General features: G+C 41.2%; 1 protein-coding gene across 3 annotated transcripts in view; it reads right to left on the reverse strand.

Moving 5' to 3' along the window:
* The window catches only part of LOC109675136 (protein Shroom2), a 136,057-nt gene that overhangs the window by 57,610 nt on the left and 55,819 nt on the right, over positions 1-22,628 (reverse strand). For all 3 annotated transcript variants that reach the window (XM_020151929.2, XM_074063421.1, XM_074063420.1), the window contains exon 2: positions 13,793-13,944. In XM_020151929.2, the coding sequence (XP_020007518.2) occupies positions 13,793-13,944 (152 nt within the window). The remainder of the gene's footprint in view (positions 1-13,792; positions 13,945-22,628) is intronic.

Raw genomic sequence — 22,628 nt, forward strand, 5'->3', positions numbered from 1 at the left:
CAAGAGGTTTCAAAGAAGTGTTCTGTGTATGGCTACTGGCTATAAAAGCCATTCCAGGCACCTCTGACAGAAGGCAAACTCATATTTTTGGCTAAGGTCTTTTTTAAAAATAGAAACAAAAATGACTATTTCTAATAACTCCAAACATATCTTTTTTGTAGTTTATGTTCATGGAGTTATTTTAAAAGAGGATTTCCTATGCAATTTATTTAATTGGATGTCTTCTGACTTTTATTCCCTTTATATTCTGCTTCATAATGATTTGTCTAGTTTTAGGCTTTAACAAGTATTTTTTACTTATATACCTTAGCTATTTGCTCCCTTCTCCTGTACTAATTTATCACTGGCCAAGGATCCTGCAAAGCATTAGCTATGCATACTTTTTGACCTCTGCCCTAATTCTTTGTCTATTTAAAGCTAAAGCTCATGTCTGTACTGTAAAGACAGCTAAAGATGTGCTAAAGTGCTTACTCTGCCCTTCCCAGGGTATGTCCTGGGTCATGTAATGAATCTCCGTTCTCTGCCTGTCAAAAATTAAAAAAAAAAAAAGCAAAAGGAGATTGCAGATTGCTATTGCTTAAATGCTATGTATAAGACTGAGGTATAGTCAGTGTTAGTGCTTAGTATGGGTGAGGCTCTAGGTTCCATCCATAGCACCACAAAAAAATTAATAATAAATACAAATAAATGTTACATATAAAGAGACCTTTTATGTAAGCAAATGTCAAGGAAAAGAAATGAGATACTAATTAACTCATATACCCTTTTCTGAATTCTGTCCACTATACAAATCTCATTTGTCCTCAAATTTCCTTCTTGGAGTCTTTGGTTATTCTCAGCATCCCCAAGTTAAAAGCTACTCTGAGAGTTAAGAAGATATTTCTCCTAGAAAAAGAAACAAGGAACAGGGATATACAAAACATATACAATGTTGAGGGTAAGCAACCCAAGAAAATAATGTTGACTCACCACATTGAAAAGAAATGTTGAACTTTGACCATGAAAAAAAATGTAACTCCTCTATAAAATCAGAAAAAAAAAAGCAAAGTCAATTGAATTTACCAAGAATTCTTCCAAACACATAGTATAAACCTTGCTGGTTAATTCAGTGTGGCAACAGTCAAATGCTGTTCTAACTAAACAGCAATTCTTCAAAGGAAACCTGTCATTTTAATCCCCACTCTTTGTGATCATTTATACACTCACAGAACTATTAAACAACACCACATGTGCATGACTACTGTGGTACATGATGATCCATGTCTCCTAAGCAGCTGATGAAAATTTCCAGTTATTCCATCATGTATCATGTCACTGAGGACTGATGACATCCTTTTCTTTACAAAGGCACTGAGCCAGAGAATGGTCCTCTTTATCCTTCAATTTAATGAACCACAGGGACTGGGGTGCAATTCAGTAACAGAGCACTTGCCTACCATGTGTGAGGCCCTAGATTCCTTCCCCTGAACAGCAAAAAAGAAAAAAATAATAATAATGATGATGTCATAGTTGCAAATTCAAAGTAGGGAAGTTGTGCTCAAGAAAGATCTGGCCAAAGAGATTCCAAGATGGCGGCTAGAGGTAGGAAGCAGAAAGCGAGCCTCCTATAGTGAAATCTTGGAGAGACGCTGGAGACACACTTTGCAGGCATAATCACTGAGAAAAGGCATAACTTTGACCCCTCCACATCTCCAGCCGGCGCAGAGAATCTCCACTTCACATTAAACAGAGAAACCAGGAGGGCCCCCGGGGCCGCCAGTGGTCGGCGCCCATACGGCTTGGGAAGACCCGGACCAGGTGAGCTTCGCGGTACCGCGGTAGCCCCACAGACAAGCCTGGGCCAGAGCAGCATAGCCCCCTGGACAGACTGACCTCCACCCGGGGAAAAAAAGAGAAACTGAGTAATAAGCAATAAGAACAATTAAGACATGCTGGAAAGAGGGTGGGGCGCCCTGAGCGCTGAAGATTGGGGGAAGGGAATCCTTCCCGGGACTGAAAATAAACAAGCCGGGCGGGCCAGAGAGGCTCTGGCGGGAGCGGGGCGTGCCCAGCAACCAGGAGTGGGGACGCTTGTGAGAATGGCGAAGGGAGAAAAACTCCACAGGATGGGAGGGAAGACCCACTTCCCACGTGAACTGTAGATAAACATGGCGGACGGCAGGAGCAGCAGCACCGCCCAGTAAGCAGGAGCAGGGAAGCTTGTGAAAGTGGCAGTGGGAGAAAAACTGCACAGGAGAGAGGGGAAGACCCACCTCCCACATGAACTGTAAATAAACACGCAGGCCTGACAACGCTGGGGCAGTGTCACCTTTCCCAGTGCTTGGAAAGGGGAAAGCCTGTAGCAGAGGCTCCCCCACAGGAGAACTCTGAGCAAACAAAGCCTGTGGGACCAGGTGAGTGCTAAGTTCACCCCAGAGATCTGCATAAATAACGCCGCCAGCTACAGGCTGAGAGCAGCAGGCAGGCAAGCCACAGTTGCAGATTCCATTCTCAGAACTGCCTCCAGACGCTTTTTTTTCTTTTTCTCCCTACCTTTGATGAGAGAACAACCGAATTACACCTGCAAGCCGAAAAACTTACCGAAACTGTATTGCATTTGAACTGGGGGCACTTGGTGGAGCTTTGTGTGTGTGTGTGTGTGTGTGTGTGTGTGAGTGTGTAGTTTTGTTCTACTTTATGCATCACCTTTGATGAGACAACTACAGAACATCTGAGGCACCAACTCCAGGACTGGAGATTGAGACGGACACCCAAATTATTAAGACTGAAACTGCATTGCATATAAACTTGGAAGTTTTTTGGTTTTTTTTTTTTAATTTTCTATTTTCCATTTTATTGTAATTCATTTTTATATATAGATATCTCTTTCATTTACTTATTTTTTATTTTTTTTATCTTTGATTTTCAATCCTCTCTCTGTCTCTCTAATGTCTGTTCAGCTTACTGTCGATTAGTACACTAACACTCCCTGTTTATACCTTTGAAACTTTCTTGTCTGATACCTTGTTCTGCTTTCTCCTTCTTGTCTGTATATTTGTTTTCCCCTTTTCTTTAACTTCTTGCTTTCCATCTCAGCTCACCCTCCCATTCTAAATATTACCATTGTTATTATTACAAGCTAGAAAATACTTAATTGCACACAGTACAAGGACAGTAACAACACCATGGACAATGACAGGAAGACAGAAAAAACAGGGAAACCAGTTTCCCCACAGCAAAAAATTAGTACAGGAACCAGAGGGGAATGAAGAGAACAGAAACTCAGATCCAGACACCAACAAAATGAAGATAAACTATGCCAAAGGACCCAATGAAGCCCACAAGAATAATTTAAAAGAAGACATACTACAAGTACTCAATGAGAATTTTATAGAGATGATACTGGATAGGGTCAACCAAAATGTACAGGAGACACTCAAGAAATTCCAAGACAACAAAAATAGAGAATTTGAAAAAGCAAAAGAAGAAATAAAGGAAACCATAGAAGCACCGTATAAACACCAAAGTGAAAGAGAGAACACAATGAATCAATGGATAAATGAACTCAGGACAAAAATAGACAACATTAAAGAGGAAAACTGCTAGGATACGCAAAACCTCAGAAAAAAGAACAAAACAGAACTGCAAAACAAAACGGAAGGCCAATCCAGCAGAATAGAACAAACAGAAGACAGAATCTCAGAACTTGAAGCTGAAATGGTAATTAAAGGAAAAACCGAAGAAATATTAATTAAACAACTCAAGACCTGTGAAAAGAAAATGCAAGAACTACTGACTCCATCAAAAGACCAAACTTGAGAATCATGGGCATCGAAGAAGGAGAAGAGGTGCAAGCGAAGGGAATGCGTAATATATTCAACAAAATAATAACGGAAAATTTCCCAAATCTAGAGAAAGATATTCCCATACAGATGCAAGAGGCCTCCAGGACACCAAACAGACCAGATCAAAATAGAACTACTCCACGACATATCATCATTAAAACAACAAGTTCAGAAACTAAGGAAAGAATATTGAAGGCTGTAAGAGAGAAAAAACAAGTAACATACAAAGGTAAACCCATCAAAATCAAAGCAGACTTCTCAACAGAAACATTAAAAGCTAGAAGAGCGTGGGGTGAGATCTTCCGGGCACTGAATGAAAATAACTTCAACCCCAGGATACTCTACCCAGCAAAACTATCATTCAAAATAGATGGAGCAATGAAAGTCTTCCATGATAAGCAGAAACTAAAACAATATGTGACCACAAAGCCACCACTACAAAAGATTCTGCAAGGGATTCTGCACACAGAAAGTGACACCCAACTTAACCATGAAAAGGCAGGCAGCACCAAACCACAGGAAAAGAAAAAGCAAGACAGTAGAGAGTAACATCAAGCTAGGTACACACAATCAAACCTTCAAACAACTAAGACAACTAAATGGCAGGAATCACCACATACCTATCAGTACCAACGCTTAATGTTAATGGACTTAATTCACCCATCAAAAGACACCGTTTGACAAAATGGATTAAAAAAGAAGATCCAACAATTTGTTGCTTACAGGAGACTCATCTCACCGACAGAAATAAGCATATGCTTAGGATGAAAGGCTAGAAGAAGATTTACCAAGCCAATGGCTCCCGAAAACAGGCAGGAGTAGCAATACTTATCTCGGACAAAGTAGACTTCAAACCTACATTGGTCAAACGAGATAAAGAAGGACATTCCATACTAATAAAAGGGGAAATAGACCAAAAGGAAATAATAATCATCAATCTGTATGCACCCAATGTCAACGCACCCAATTTCATCAAACATACCCTGAAAGACCTAAAAGTATATATTAACTCCAACACAGTGGTTGTGGGAGACTTTAACAAGATAGGTCATCCAAACAAAAAATCAATAAAGAAATCCGAGATCTAAAATATGCAATAGATCAAATGGACCTAGTAGATGTCTACAGAACATTTCATCCAACCTCTACACAATATACATTCTTCTCAGCAGCCCATGGAACCTTCTCCAAAATAGATCATATCCTAGGGCACAAAGCAAGCCTCACCAAATATAAGAAAACAGAAATTATACCGTGCATACTATCTGATCACAATGCAGTAAAAGTAGAACTTAACAACAAAAGTAAAGACAAAAAGCATGCAAACAGCTGGAAACTAAATAACTCATTACTTAATGAAGAATGGATCATCAATGAAATAAAAGAGAAAATTAAAAAGTTCTTGGAAGTCAATGAAAATGAAAACACAACCTACTGGAACCTATGGGACACAGCTAAGGCAGTCCTGAGAGGAAAGTTTATAGCCATGAGTGCATATATTAAAAAGATTGAAAGATCCCAAATCCATGACCCAATGATACATCTCAAACTCCTAGAAAAACAAGAACAAGCAAATCTCAAAACAAATAGAAGGAGAGAAATAATAAAAATAAGAGCTGAAATCAATGAAATAGAAACCAAAAAACCATACAAAGAATTAATGAAACAAAAAGTTGGTTCTTTGAAAAAATAAACAAGATCGATAGACCCCTGGCAAACCTGACTAAAATGAGGAGAGAAAAAACCCCAATTAGTAGAATTAGGAATGCAAAAGGGGAGATAACAACAAACATCATGGAAGTCCAGGAAATCATCAGAGACTACTTTGAGAACCTATATTCAAATAAATTTGAAAATCTAAAAGAAATGGACAGATTTCTAGATACATATGATCATCCAAAACTGAACCAAGAGGAAATGAATCACCTGAATAGATCTATAACACAAAATGAAATTGAAGCAGCAATCAAGAGTCTCCCCAAAAAGAAAAGTCCAGGACCTGATGGATTCTCTGCTGAATTCTATCAGACCTTTAAAGAAGAACTGATACTAACCCTCCTTAAACTGTTCCACAAAATAGAAAGCGAAGGAAAACTGCCAAACACATTTTATGAAGCCAGTATTATACTTATCCCAAAAATCAAGAACGAGACAAGGATGCCCACCATCTCCACTCCTATTCAACATAGTACTGGAATTCCTAGCCAGAGCAATTAGGCAAGAAGAAGGAATAAAAGGAATACAAGTAGGTAAAGAAACTGTCAAAATATCCCTATTTGCAGACGATATGATCCTATACCTTAAAGACCCAAAAAACTCTACTCAGAAGCTCCTAGACACCATCAATAGCTATAGCAAGGTAGCAGGATATAAAATCAACACAGAAAAATCATTAGCATTTCTAAACACAAATAATGAACAAACTGAGAAATAATGTATGAAAACAATTCCATTTGCAATAGTCTCAAAAAAAATCAAATACCTAGGTGTAAACTTAACAAAGGATGTGAATGATCTCTACAAGGAAAACTATAAACTTCTGAAGAAAGAGACTGAGGAAGACTATAGAAAGTGGAGAGCTGTCCAATGCTCATTGGATTGGTAGAATCAACATAGTAAAAATGTCTATACTCCCAAAAGTAATCTACATGTTTAATGCAATTCCCATCAAAATTCCAATGATATTCATTAAAGAGATTGAAAAATCTACTGCCTTGGCAATACTCAGTCAAAAGAACAATGCAGGAGGTATCACAATGCCTGACTTCAAACTATATTACAAAGCAATAGCAATAAAAACAGCATGGTACTGGCGCCAAAACAGACATGAAGAACAGTGGAACAGAATAGAGGACCCAGATATGAAGCCACACAACTATAAGCAACTTATCTTTGACAAAGTAGCTAAAAACATACGATGGAGAAATAGCAGCCTCTTCAACAAAAACTGCTGGGAAAACTGGTTAGCAGTCTGCAAAAAACTGAAACTAGATCCATGTATATCACCCTATACCAAGATTAACTCAAAATGGATCAAGGATCTTAATATCAGACCCCAAACTCTTAAGTTGATACAAGAAAGAGTAGGAAATACTCTGGAGTTAGTAAGTATAGGTAAGAACTTTCTCAATGAAACCCTAGCAGCACAGCAACTAAGAGATAGCATAGATAAATGGGACCTCATAAAACTAAAAAGCTTCTGTTCATCAAAAGAAATGGTCTCTAAACTGAAGAGAACACCCACAGAATGGGAGAAAATATTTGCCAACTATACATCAGACAAAAGACTGATAACCAGAATATACAGGGAGCTTAAAAAACTAAATTCTCCCAAAACTAATGAACCAATAAAGAAATGGGCACGTGAACTAAACAGAACTTTCTCAAAAGAAGAAATTCAAATGGCCAGAAAACACATGAAAAAATGCTCACCATCTCTAGCAATAAAGGAAATGCAAATTAAAACCACGCTAAGATTCCACCTCACCCCTGTTAGAATAGCCATCATCAGCAACACCACCAACAACAGGTGTTGGTGAGGATGTGGGGAAAAAGGAACCCTCTTACACTGTTGGTGGGAATGTAGACTAGTACAACCACTCTGGAAAAAAATGTGGAGGCTACTTAAAAAGCTGGACATCGATCTACCATTTGATCCAGCAATACCACTCTTGGGGATATACCCAAAAGACTGTTACTCCAGAGGCACCTGCACATCCATGTTTATTGCGGCACTATTCACAATAGCCAAGTTATGGAAACAGCCAAGATGCCCCACTACTGACGAATGGATCAAGAAAATGTGGTATCTATACACAATGGAATTTTATGCAGCCATGAGGAAGAAAGAACTGTTATCATTCTGCTAGTAAATGGATGGAATTGAAGAACATCATTCTGAGTGAGGTTAGCCTGGCCCAAAAGACCAAAAATCATATGTTCTCCCTCATATGCGAATATTAGATCAAGGGCAAATACAACAAGGGGATTGGACTTTGAGCACATGATAAAAGCGAGAGCACACAAGGGAGGGGTGAGGATAGGTAAGACACCTAAAAAACTAGCTAGCATTTGTTGCCCTTAACGCAGAGAAACTAAAGCAGATACCTTAAAGCAACTGAGGCCAATAGGAAAAGGGGAACAGGTACTAGAGAAAAGGTTAGATCAAAAAGAATTAACCTAGAAGGTAACACCCACGCACAGGAAATCAATGTGAGTCAATGCCCTGTATAGCTATCCTTATCTCAACCAGCAAAAACCCTTGTTCCTTCCTATTATTGCTTATACTCTCTCTACAACAAAATTAGAAATAAGGGCAAAATAGTTTCTGCTGGGTATTGAGGGGGGGAGGGAGAGGGAGGGGGCGGAGTGGGTGGTAAGGGAGGGGGTGGGGGCAGGGGGGAGAAATGACCCAAGCCTTGTATGCACATATGAATAATAAAAGAAAAATGAAAAAAAAAAAAAAAAGAAAGATCTGGCCAGGCTTGGTGGTACATGTCTGTAATCCCAGCTACTTGGGAGGCAGATTATATTTGGAGGCCAGGACAGGCAGAAAAGTTAGTGAGACCCTATTTCAAAAAAAAAAAAAAAACCTGAGCATGGTGGTTCACACTTATAATCCCAGTTATGTGGGAGGTAGAGATAGGAGGATCACAGTCTGAGACCAGCTCTGGGCAAGTGTGAGAATATATCTGAAAAAATAACTAAAACAAAAAGGGCTGGTGGTATGGGTCAAGTGGTAAGTCAAGGTCTTGAGTTCAAACCCAGTACCACCAAAAAAGAAAAACAAATCTGAATCTTCCTTGTACTTTAAAATAACAGCTGTAGGCAAACTACCTTTCTTTTCTTTCAGGTTTGTTTTTTTTTTTTTTTTTGGAGGTACTGAGGTTTGAACTCAGGGCCTTAGCAAGTGCTCTGTCACTTGAGCCTCATCTCCAGTCCTTTTTGTTTTGGGGATTTTTTTAGACATGGTCCCATGGTTTTGCCTGGATCTGCCTGGATCATGATCCTCCTACCTAAGGCCTCCCAGTAGCTGGGGCCACAACACCCAACTTATTGGTTGAGAAGGGGTCTGACTTTTTGTTGGGACTGGCCTAGAACAATAATCCTTCCAATCTCAGGTAGCTGGGACTGAAATTACAGGCATGAGCCATCTTGCCACAGCCTACTTCACTTATTATGAAATGCAAGAAAACACCCACTCCAAGAGACTAAAAGCAGCAGAGCCAGCCTCCACGGTGGACGCCATCTGCCATCCCCCATCCCATCAGTAACACCAGCTGCCCCACCTGAACACAAGCAGGCATACTGGAATGACCTGAGTTGTTTAATAAGCTCATTTCACTACCACAGCAATGCTGTTGTTTTTATCCTTCAGCAAATCTCCTAAGCACTTTCTTAATAATACCATGCCATTCAATTAAAGAGTCTTTAGACTCTCATAGCCACTAACAGGAGTTAGCAGGCACCTATTCTAAATTGTTCTTAAGAGGGTTTGGTTCTAAAAGTACCCTTGCTGGCAGAGACATGGGAAAAGTCCTGAACTTGAGGGGAAGGAGTGTCTGGGCAGGAGGGAGGCCTAGGACAAAGCTGTTCTGTACAGAACGCTTTCTTTGCATAAATGAAATGGAAATGTAAGGGAAGGAGGGAGGAAAGGAGGGAGGGAGGGAGGAAGGAAAGAAAGAAGGAAGGAAGGAAGAAAGGAGTGAGGGAGGGAGGCAAAGAAGGAAGGAAGGAAGGAGTAAGGGAGGGAGGGAGGCAAAGAAGGAAGGAAGGAAGATTAAGCTGGGGTTGTAGATCAATGGTAGAATGCTTGACTAGCATGTATGAGGCCATGGGTTCATCCGCAGCTCCACAAAAATAATATAACTTCATCGTGAGTGCTATGACTCATTTCTCAATTCCTCAAACCTCAAAATGAACATGATCTGTACAGTGTGAGCATAATTATGCAGGAATTCACCACACACATTGAGTCAGGCATGGTGGTACATGCCTACAATCTCAGCACTTGAGAGACTGAAGAAGGAGGATCACAAGTTCTAGGCCAGGCTGTGTGCTAGAAAGTGAGACTCAAAAAAACAAACATATCCACAGTTGCTCTGGAAACCTCAACTAAACACAAAAATAAGCGACACATTCTCTGTGTGTCCTAATGTATTAGAAGCCATGATGTTTTCAAACTAAATTTTACATACATCATTTGCATGTCTGTTATCAGTATTCATATGTTTCAAAAGGTCTCATTCCTTTATTATAATAAAAGAACTGAAAAACAAAATCGCAACTCTTTCCATTCTTTACTTGACCTAGAATATGAAACATCTCATGCAATTACACATTCATCTGATTAAATTTCTTAAGCTATACACTAAGTCCATACCTGAAAGAAAGTAACTTTTCCCAAAACAAACCAATTCTGATCTATGTAAATTTCTTTCTTCCCAAGTTTACTGAATAAGAACAATATTGGAAAGCAGCCCAAGTAAGTGAGGGTGTAAGCCTCAGTGTTTTCTCTGTTTTAACAGGAAAATAAACACAGTAGCAAATAGCCATAAGCCTCCAAATGCTCAGAGTAGAAATACTGCCTTCAACCAAGAACAAACAATACCAGCAACTGTCCATGGCCCAGGTTTCACCTGACACCTCCAGCATCTCTCCAAGAAGCACACCGGTGCTCCAAGTGAATGTCCAGTGTGAACACGCATGGCCATGCGCAGTTACTGCCCCTCAAAGAGCTCCTGGGATGGACAGACCTGCTGTTGTCTTGGCCAGCCCCTTACTCCTGCATACCACGGAATGCAGTGGCTCTTGGGAACATCTGTGCTAATCAGTGTTGGGGCTGAAGGGCCACCTGCTAAAGGCCAGCTCCATGGAGCACTACACAGGCCCATCTGCAGCTGGAGTCAATGCAACTCTGTAACACCTGAGAAGGTATACATGTTGCAAGCAACTTGCTCTTAACAAGCAAGACTGCTGTCACTTCATGAAAGCCTCTTTTCTTCAAAAGTGTGTCCACAGAACACATGCAGCCTCCTGGAAAAAAAAAACCCTACCTTGTGGTGCTAATCTGCTGCTGAATGCAGGCTTAGTGGATGTAATTAGATTTACAAAAGGGTTTAAGGTCGCCAGCAAATAGGAAGTAACATAAAATCAACTATAACCATGATTTATCCCTAACCAAACTTCCCTAAACAATTCAGGATAGGATCACAAGGAACTACAGGGTGGATTAAGATTGAGGTGGCAGGTGTAATTTGTTGTAAAGAAAACTAAAATAATAAAATTTTGAAATAAAAATCGAAAGGGTAATTACAAGCTTTAGACAATAATTTATGGTGTGATATCGAAAAGAAACTTTCCCTAGGGCATTTAAAAATCACAAGTACTTTTTAAAAGCTGAACCTGCAGCAATTTACCTCTGAATTGAGAAAACAGGTGATTGTCTCCTCAGAGTAGTTAATGCATATGTTAGGGCATCAGACAGGGACAGCCATGACTCTAGGTATTGAGGGAGTAGGACAAGCCCAGCCCAGCTAGTTGCTGTGATCCCTTCTGGGTTCTTCCAAGTGTAAGGGGTTTATCTACTAAGCTAAATTAGTTAAGAAAATGCCAAGGTGCCACCCTGTTTGTGACCTCAGCCTTTTCTCCAAGCACATCTGCTTAGGCCAATGAGTAGAAAAACCAATGTAGCCATCAAACAAAATAGCCTGTGGCCCTGTATGAAAGCCGCAGACCCTGGATCCATTCCAGCCCTATCTATCAGGATCTTCGGGGCAGAACTGGACACCTAGGGAAACAGTAGATGACAACTGCTCAGACAGAAAAGTGCATACATAGTCATAGGTTGCACATCTACCTGGAACTTCCTGCAAAGGGTTACCTCCTTGGCTAAGCAAAGATGAGACAGCAAACCACTGAGGAAACAAAGAGCAAAGAAAAATTCTGGCTTCTCAGCCTGTCCTCCTACCCCCACAGTTGATTTGGTTCCTACAGTCTCCCACCAGACCCTGTCCTAAGTCTTGTGGGCCCTGGATGCCATCTGGGCATCGTGAAGGAGAACATATGTGCTCTTACAGGGGATGATTGCTACAAGTTCATTGTTTCTAGCCACTCCTGTCTGGGAGACAGGAAGCGCTTGCTCTCATCTGTCTGGGAAAGAATCTTCACTGGAGAGAGAGATGCCATGTCTCCAGGGGCATTGTGATCCTAGTACCAGCTTCTCAATGACAATAAGATAGCATTGCCTGTGCCCCATGAAACAAGATTCTACCACTTTGTGAAACTGGCCCACAGCAATCCTATCCCGGCAGCTTGGTCCCCTGGTCACTACACATACTAAGATAAAAGGAACATGAGAAACAAAGGACATGGAGCAGCTGTCATCCAGGGCAGGGAGTTTGTACCTGAGGGAGGGAGTTCATGTGCTTTACAGGGATGTGTAGCCCTTCCTCTTCACCCCTCCCCACTACTTCTAAGGCACATGAGGTGGGCACCTACAACAAGTCAAGGGTTGGAACAATCTAGTATATCATTTGGTCATGCTTTTAAGTAGGGCAGTATATGATATTTATGTGCTTGTAGCTCAGGCTTTTTTGTTTATAAACTAAATGCTCACCACCTCCCCACCACACCCCAACCTTGTTGCTGGGGAATGGAACCCAGGGCCTAAAGGATGCTAACCACACATTCTACCACTGAGCAACACCCCCAGCCTAGGTGCACTTTGTAAGAAGGCCCACTCCATTGCATGAAGCTCTACATAAAATGCTACTAAATGCTAAGTAATCCATAGGGACAGAAGGCACATTAAATGGTTCCTTGGGGATGGAAGCAAAAAGAGAAAAATACATGTTTTGACTATAAGAATTTTTTTGTCAGTACTGTGGCTTGAACTTGGGGCCTCAGGCTTGCTAGGCAGGTGCTCTACCACATGAGTCATGCCCCCAGCCCTTTTTGTTTTAGTTTGTTTTTACATGGGGTCCAACCTTTGAAAGAATTCATTAATTCTGTCACAAAGAACATACAGACACTTTATTTTAATTAGCCAAATACAAAAAAATTATTTCTATCTAAAAACAAACCACAAATACTCTGAGTACTCAGGAGTATTGTTTTCATTCCTACACATAAAAGCCACATGTCCCCAATTTCATTTTCTTAGACCATCAAAACCCCATCAACACCCCAACAATCTAATTTATAGGAATTGGTAGCATGTTCCCCTCACATCTCAACATAGTATTATGAACAACTGGTAGGTGATGTTTCCATCTATGAGGCAGTTGCCCTCTTTCCAGCCTAAACCCCAGAAACACAGCAGCTTGCCACCTTGTAATGAACAATGTATCTCCTAAGTAAGAGTACATCAGTTTTTCTCTCCATAAAGAGGAAACTCTATATACTGTCAAAGAAATGATGAAAGTATTCAAATTCACTTAATAAATGAAAAACTTTAAAATCAGTAGAAATAAAATAACGAACTCTTTAATTGTATGATATTGGGTTCACCCATGTCCACGGGTTCTGCATCCAGAAACAACCTGACTGAAAATATTTGGAAAAATAAATTGCATCTGTGCTGAGCATGTTTCAACTTTTTCTTGGCATCCTTCCCTAAACAATTCAGTATAATAGCTATTGACAGAGCATTCACATTGTGCTAGGTATTATAAATGCAGACAAGATTTAAAGCATACAAGAGAATGTGCCCAGGTTATATGCAAATATGACACCATTTTATAGAAGGGACTCAACTGTACAGATATTTTGGTATTCGAAGAGGATCCTAGAACCAATCCCTGGAGGTTATCAAGGAATGACTGGTATTTCTCAGTGCCACACACACACAGGACCTGGTCCAAATAGAGACCTCTGCAGTGATCCAAGCAAACCAGCCAGGACTCACAGTTTGATGTTCTCTTTACTTCTGTTTGTGTTGGTGAACATGAAAGAGACTCACATCTTACCTTTTGACCACCAGCTTGAGGGTCTTATGGGACCCTTTCACCAGACAAATTGCTTCCTGTCTAAAACCCGAGAGACCAACGTCATTGATGCCCACGATCTCATCTCCAGCCAGTAACTTGTGGACAGCTGCGGCTTTACTTCCTTCTTCGATCTGTAACAGAGAAGTGGGTTCCATGAGCCTCCTAAGTGAGCAAGTAACCCTTGAGTCAAAGCAAGTCCCCAGAAGGCAACTGGAAGCAGTTTTTGGGTCCTTAGGGCTGACTTTAGGATTACCCAGAAGTGAAAGGACCCAGGAAAGTTGAAGGGTCCAGGGACCCAATAATGCATGGCTTCTTTTGCCATAAGGACAAGAGCTGCTGTTCACCAAGGTGGAAATGGGAAGGCTCAAAAACACACAACTGAAAATATGGAATCCACAAATACTGCTCATCTTCTGGCTTTCTTTTATCCAAACGATAACTTGGACCATTTTTATTATTTACTAATTATTTCTCATACATCCATCCTGCACTTGTTAGTTTCTGCAACAATTTCATTGAGCTACAATTCAAGCACCATACAGTTACTCATATGAAGCATACAATTGTGTAGCTTCTAGTATATTCACAGAGTTGTAGGACCATCACTACCATCAACTGCAGAACACTTATGCTCATTAGCAGTCACTTTGCAATCCTCCCAGCCCCTGGCAACCTCTAACAACTTTCTCTTCTTTTTTTTAAGACAGGGTCTTACTATGAAGTCGAGGCTGACCTCAAACTCTTGATCCTCCTGCCTCAGCCTCCCAAGTGCTAGATTACAGATATGAGCCACCACATCTGGCTCTTATATTACTTTTATTATTGCACTAGTTAGATTATTATACCATGCTGTGTATATTAAGATATTTACTACTCACCATTAAATGTAGTCCGCTCTAAATGTCTTAAAACATTCCTGAAAAGCTTAAATCTTGGGCTCAGGCTATCACTTAGAGGTAGAGGGCTTCCCTACCATGTTCAAGGCCCCGGACTTGCACCAAAATAATAATAATAATAGCAAAGAAAGAAAGAAAAAATCTTGAATGTCATCCATTTTGTAAGTTTAACTCTGATCTTTTAATCCTTAACCACTTTTTCCTATACAGCCATAATATCACTCAGTAGCAACTAACCAGAATAGTGGGGATCCACACACAATTAACTCCAGTTGATATACCTATTTTCTGCACAAATGATTGGCAAACTAACCAATGCCCAAAAAAAACATGGCAAAAACCAAAAATATTTACTACATGGCTTTTTTCAAAAAAAAGAATGCCAACTCCTGTTTTATTTACTCCAAAAGCTTTACAAATGGCAAAGGAACCCAGTGGAAAACAAATGACTAGTTCCAAGCCCTCAGAGTACAGTCTGAAAGTCCACTGCTTATGCACTGTACTCCACAGCTAATTTGTGGATAACTTCAAAAGTTGGTACAAAGTGCTCACAAAGCAACTTATGATGACTCCTGGGTTCTGAAGCTGCATATTTTCCTAAACTTTCCACCTAGATCCCAGGACAACTGAACTCTTAAGATTAGTTTAAAAGGCAATTATTAACTAGGTTTGGTGGTGCATATCTGTAATCCCAGCTACTTCAGAGGCAGAGGCAGGAGGATCTGGAAATTGAGGCCAGCCCAGGCAAAGCTAGCAAGACCCTATCTCAAAAACAAAATACAAACAAAAGAACTGGAGCTCGGGTCAAGTAGTAGAGCACTTACCTAGCAAGCACAAGGCTTTAGGTTCAATCCCCAGAACAGCAAAAGTAAACAAAAAAGGCAGTTATTTGCTGCAAGATAATACCATACACAAAAGTTAAAAGACCACTCCTGGCAAATATAGGAAGCAATCCATTTCTAGGACTGGCTTCAAAGTCAATTTTATCCCAATGTCATAACAGACAGTGATTTTTCTTTTGGCGGTACTGGGGGTTGAACTCAGGGCTTCCTGCTGCTCTATCACTTGAGCCACACCCCCAGTCCTTTTGCTTTTTAGACAAGGTCTAGCACTTTCATCCAGGGCAGCCACAGACTTCATCCTCCTACCTCTACCTCCAGCATGCACACCTGGCCAGATTGTAATTTCTACCCGCTCAAGACTGCACACTCAACCACATACAGCCAAAATGTAGGTGACACCTGGTAGAGAATAGGTTTTGACATGTCTTATGTGGGAGCCCCAGGGACTATCCAGAGGGAAGAGCCAGTGGGTAACTGACTGTCCAAGGATGGGGTCCAGTCAAAGGTGAGCTATATATCAGGTGACCAACACAAAGTACTTAAAGCCTAGAAGTGGGGTTGGGGCACTGAGAAAGGCTGCCTAGATAGAACACAAATCATAGAGGATAGACGAGCACCAAGAACAGACTCCTGATACTGGTAGAAAAGGGGCTACCGGAAAGCCAGGAGATATAAGTGAGAATAACAGAAGCTTAACACAACCCAAAGCAAACAGAGTAGATAAAAGGAAGGCCCCCCAACGTCCTAGCTGGGGTCACTCACTAAAGTCAGCCAGTGGCATCTTGATACCAGGCCAACCTACCTGGTAAAGGTTCAGGATCATGGTGGGACACACACACACACACACACACACACACACACACACACACACACACACGTATACAATGGAATATTATTCTGCCTTTAAAAAGAAGTAGAGAGGGCTGGTGGAATGGCTCAAGTGGTAGAGTGTCTAGCAAACATGAGGCCCTGAGTTTAAACCCCAGTAGCACCAAAACCAACAAGAAAAAAAGAAGTAGAGCTGGGGCTGTAGGTCAGTGGTAGACTGCCTGCCTAGTATGTGTGAGGCCCTGAGTTCAATTCTCAGCATAAAAAAGAAAGAAAAAAAGGATATTCTGTTACATGCAACAACATGGATGAACTTTAACATCATGGTAAGTGAAATAAGCCAGACACAAAAGGACCATATAACACCATTTGTGGGAGCTACCTAGAGTGGTCAAAATCACAGAGAGAGAAAGTAAAATGGTAGTTTCTAGGAGCAGGAAGAGGAGGAATGGGGAGTTGGTTTTAATGGAGACAGAATTTCAGTTTGAGAGGATGGAAAGTTCTGAAAATGGACAGTGATGATGGTTATACAAAAATGTGAATGTATTTAATGCCATGGAACCTACACTTTTTTTGGCTTTTGGCAGTACTGGGTTGAACCCAAGGTCTCATGCACCACTTGAGTACCACTTCCAGTTCTTTTGCTTTTAATTTGTTCTTCAGATAAGGCCTCATGTTTTTGCTGGAGCTGGCCATAGATTAGGATCCTCCTACCTCTGCCTCTCAAGATCATAGGTACGCACCAGCACACCTGGCCCTGAATCTACACTTTAGTATAGTTAAGATAGTCAATTTTATACTATGTGTATTTTTAAAAGTTATGCATTCCTCAATAACTACAAATAAGAACACTGTTTTGACCCAGTATAAGAATGATACGTCCTAAATGTCAAAGTTGTGTCCTTCTCCTTGATACCTTTGAATCTAAGAATTTCTAGAAAATCTTTAGGCAAAACCACAATGACAGATGACTTGCAAAGTCTTGGAACAGCATTTGTTTGTTTGTGCTTTGAGACAAGGTCTCACTTTGTATCCCAGACTGGCCTGAAACTCTCAATCTCCTGCCTCCAACTCCTGGAGCTGGGAATACAGCTGTGTACCACCATGCCCAGCTTGGGACAGTTTTTGAGGAACACTTTCTCAGAGTGACATATTACCTATGTCTTACTCAGTTACAACAGGTGGTTTTTCCATCTCATTCCCACAAACACTATCTAACAAGTCCTGCAAGACTCTGGCAAAACGCTACCATGTTAAAAATATTCCACCTTCATGAAGAAGGGTGACACCAACGTGTTAGTTCTCAGACTCCTAAAGGCCCTCCTCTACAAACAAAGACAGCATTCTACAACATTCATCTGCCTCCCTGATCCACACCCCACCTACGCTGCCCAGCAAAGATGTGTTTGGGTTTGGGAAATAAAGCAGTATCTTTTTCCATTGGTTTCCTTGCCAAGATAATGTCTCCCCAGGATATTCATTGTGTTCACAGGGAATGTAGTCAGAAAAGAAAAAGCTTTGAAAACTTCCATTTTATACTCTTAACCCATCTAACTTCTCAAGTTCAGTTGAATTAATTAAGCTTGAACTTGAGAAGAACAAACCTAAAGTTGCCACTGGTTTTCAAAGACCAATGACCACGAGTGCTAGCATCATGCATTACAAGATTACAAAATGAGCTGAGTATGGTGGCACATTCCTATAATCCCAGAACTCAGGAGGCTATTCCTGGGCAGCCTTGCCCAGGAAATAGAAAAACCTTGTCTCAAAAAAATTTTTTTTTAATTTTGCTTTTATTATAGTCCTGTGTTTGCAAGGCAAAAACAGCAAGTGGCACTGTAACTATCAGTGGCAATATTGTCTAATGTCTGTAGCCTGTGCATAGGAGAGTCCTATCCTGCAGTAGTTAGGAAAAGTCCTTGTTCTCACATGCTGTAATTTCAAAATTCCTTCTGCAATAGCCAGGAGGTAAGTCATCCCACAGCCACAATCACAAGGCTGGTCTGTGTGCTTGCTGTGGGTGCTCAGAGACCTAAAGCACCAAGTTCCCAAATGCAGCCAAATATTTTCTTCTTAGGTATTAACTGGTATTCTGGATGGAAAACTCACTCCTATGGTCCCAACTGTGAGTTAATGTCCAACAATGTGCAGAATGCCTCACTGTTCTTACAAAAATGTTTTCTCTGGAAACAGGAGGGAAGAAAGTGAACAGTTAATGAAAGTCTTTCCTGGAACAAAGTTTTTCAAACTTCACAGAATATATGATACAGGCGATAAAGGCAAAAGAATGCTGACTGCCGAAGCTAATCAGATGCACCTCAGAGAGAATCACGCCCAGTGAAGTGAGAAACAGAAAGCATCATGAACAGCAATGTCAAAGAAAGAGTGTGAACTTGGGAGGACATTCCAAAAAGGTCTTGAAATGAAGAAAGGAGCAGGCAAATGTCTAAGAAATGAGTCAGCAGGCGGGGTGTAAAGTTCATGCAGGAGTATGTGAAGATAAGAGTAGAAAGAGAAAAGACTGGGAACTTGACCTGGAGTCAGAATATGGACAATACCCTGCAGGCAGCAGGGTGGATGACAGCAGGCAAAATGAAGAGTGAATTTACTATAAAAGCAACTGGATGATTAATCTTGTAGTTACACTCAAAATTAATTTTAACAATAAGAACAAAATCACAAAAGCCAGGCTTGGTGATGTATGCCTGTAATCCCAGCTGGGAAGCTGGGCAGGAGGATCAAGAGTCCCAGGCCAGTCTGAGTTACACAGTGAGTTCAAGTCCAGCCTGGGATACACATAGAGATCGTGTCTCAAAAAATAAATAAATAAATAAATAAAACAAAACAAAAACAAAGGACAAAGAACAAAATGGCAAGGTGCCAACCCTGATAGGCACCTACTCCTAAGACTCTGCAATACACCTGACAAAATGGAAATAAGGGTCTGAATCAATCCAGAACAGAAACACCTAAGGTGAGCAAGGACTCTTGAGGTGGTAGAGGGACATGGAGACATGACACCTAGCAATACCTTCTATAGTGATGTGAGATTTCGAGCTTAAGGAAATTAGGAAATCACAATGACCAGAGATGAAAATGAAAGGAGGAAGAACTTAGTATCTCTAAGTCTGATATCATACTTCAAAGTCTATGAATCACACCCTCGATTTACCAGTTGTGACCATCTCAACAATGCTTCACTTTCCAAAGAATAACCTAGATGCATGACCAGGCAATGCATTTGGTTAGACAGGACAATCATGAAGTCACCTCAGTCTGCTGAAGTCTCTTAGTCATTCTACTGAGCTCAGTTCCTTCAGAAAAGAAGCCTGACTCACTCCGGCAAGCACAGGTTGTGAAATACCCTGAGTACTACTGCTCCACAGTTTCTTCTTCAGTGAGACAGTGCTCTGATAAGACGGAAGCCTATAGGAAATGGAAAGCCACCACCCAAGTGTGTCCAGACTTAAAACAGAAGAACTCCTGGCCCCCTACAGCAGGTCCCAGGAGCTAGGGTGGCAGGAGGAGAGGCAATGGCCAGGCAGCCTGGATTCATGAAGGATCTGGGTCCATGGCCATCTATCACTGTCAAGATATGCAAGAGGAAGCCCAGCTCCACCCAAGGGATGGCAAAGGGAGAGCCCAGGAGCCTGGCAAGGTTGTCAGTTAACCCTGCTCCCACACAAGTGGAAATGAAGTCAGAAGGCAGCAGCAAAGGATAAATCTTCAGACAGAAAAGTCCAAACAACAAGGAAAGGGGCAAAAAGGGCAAAGGGGCTAAAATGGCTGACCAAGAAAATGAAGATCTACCTGCATAAAATGTGAAAACTGGGCTGGATGTATAGCTCAGTGGTACAGCCCTTGCCTAGCATGGGAGAGACCCTGGGTTCCAACCCCAGAACCACAAATAAAACCAACCAAACAAAAAAGTAGAAACTATAATCAAGGAGAGTCCAGCCCATGATGAAGCAGGAGAAAAATCTAAGTAATCACATGCCCTGTCTTATCAGCGATTCCTGGCTCCCTCTTTGTATAAGCCACAGGAACATTCTTATCAACTGTTATAAATGCAAGTGTTAGGAGCTCTAGAAACATTTTTTTAAAGGAAAAAATCCCACCTCATTCTATTGTTTTAAGTGTAAGTGCTTTTTTTTAAGAGGTAAAATCATCTTATTAATTTTTGGTGCAACCAGAAATGAGCAGGATATTGAATTTCAGAAGGTTTTGACTGTCCTGGGCTAACATTTCCCAGGCTAACATTACATAGATGAGGATGTGTGATTTTTTTTATATCCTACAAGACAAAGTATTTGGAATGACAATTTGGAGTCACAGTTGCACATTTAAAATATCTTGAACAGTTTAAGTTGTTTCTATTCTCATGTGTATTTTTTTTAAACAAAAAAGTTTCTTAAAGAATCCGCTCCTTGATCCTGGCTCTCCCCGTCAGAAATGTGTGCACCCCAACATCTTTGATCTTTGGTCCAGATTTCTAATTATTCTCTTGACCTGCTTTGAATGACAGAAAATTTGAGTTTCAGGTTGGCACTGAGGCTAGCTGAGCATGCCTGAGGCCATGGGTTTGATATGAGGGGGTGGAGGAGACAAGAGAGAAGGAGAAGTAAAAAGGAAAGGCAAAAAATGAGTTTGTAGTTTTTATGATAATAAATTGTGAATTACTCAGACTTCTGACAACTTATCAACATCTGAACAGATGGTACCTGATAGGCAAACGTGTCTCTAGATCTTATGATGGAAAGTCATTAGAACAACTAGAAAAGAATCACAACTACACAGCTGTTTAGGTTTTCAGAAAGTAATTAAGAGTTGTGTACATATTGAAATATCTGTATATTGATCTTCAAAACATTAAAATCTTTTCAGAGTCACTTTATTTACTTATTTATATTGGAGGTGCTGGGGATAGAACCCAGAGCCCCATGGATGCTAGGCAAGTACTCTACCACTAAGCTACACCTCCAGCCCAACCAATAAAATCTTAATAATGAAAGGAAAATAAATTCCTTTCCTAATGAGTTACCAAAGAAACATCCAAGAAAAGAAAATGATTTTTTAAAATAACCCCCAAAATGAATAAAATAAACCAAAAACCTACCTCAAGTGCTTTAGAACAGGTATTTAGCCCATAGCATAAGAACATAAAAATGTAGGGGTTGGGAGTAGCTGAATGGTATAACCATGTGCTTAACATGCACAAAGCCAAGAGTTCAATCCTCAGCATCCTCTCCACACACATGAAAAGAGAAATCTAACAATCCTTTCATTCCTCCTTAAAATGAAGGCTGGATCACAGTTGGCCCTAAGACACAGAAGGAGGCATCCATGGGACCTCAGCCTCCAAAGACAAGCACAAGGCTCGGAGGCTGTGGAAACAGACATTAGTAAATAAAATGGAACTGAGTGATGGTGACAACTGCGTAGGGGGTGGAATTTTACCCAGGGAGGGGGCAGCCTCAGCATCCAGGCCAGTTGGAGAAGGAACCAGGGAGGTATGTGCATTCTGTGGCAGAGGCTCACAGTCTTGGGGGGCAGAGGGCAGCAGAACAAAGCCCAGCACTGTATGCTTCCTCTCCAGATGGGGAGAAGGTCAAAAGACTTCAGAACTTGGCAAAACCCAGGTCATTGGGATAGCACTGTATTCCAGACAAACACAGACCACATCTGCCCAAGCTCATGAAGAGCAACATCCAGGAAACACTGTTTGAACTCCACACAGTGGAGTTCAACTATTGTCATAGTTGTGAAAAAAGATTTGCAAACAACCTATCCCAACACTGTCATAAAGTCACTGCCTCCCGGGAATAGCAGAGGGTCTACCTCCAGGCTGAGACAGAGAACCTGAGGAAGGAAGAAATCTGGAACTATGTCCTCTAGCCCTCTGATGGCCTTCATTGTCCACACTATGAACCTGAGAACTTTTCTTCTGCACCCATGGTACCTGGTCAGTGCTGTCAGCAGAGGGCACTGGAGGGACACAATAGGAAGATAGGACATCCCTTCCTGATCCCAACCTTCTGTACTCCCCTGTTGGACATGGTTATAGTGTGGCACTAGCAAACCCCAAGGGTGGGTTCCTAGCTAGTTCCCCTGCTCCAGTGGGCAGCTTCCCAGAAAGTTTTAGCAACAACCCCACAGGTGGCTTTCCAGCAAGTCCCACAGACACCCCAGCCAGCTTCCTAGTGAGCTTCACTGGCAAGCTGGGGGAACAGCTTCCTACTTACCAGCTAG

This window comes from Castor canadensis, chromosome X (assembly GCF_047511655.1).
Source record: "Castor canadensis chromosome X, mCasCan1.hap1v2, whole genome shotgun sequence".
Lineage (NCBI taxonomy): Eukaryota > Metazoa > Chordata > Mammalia > Rodentia > Castoridae > Castor > Castor canadensis.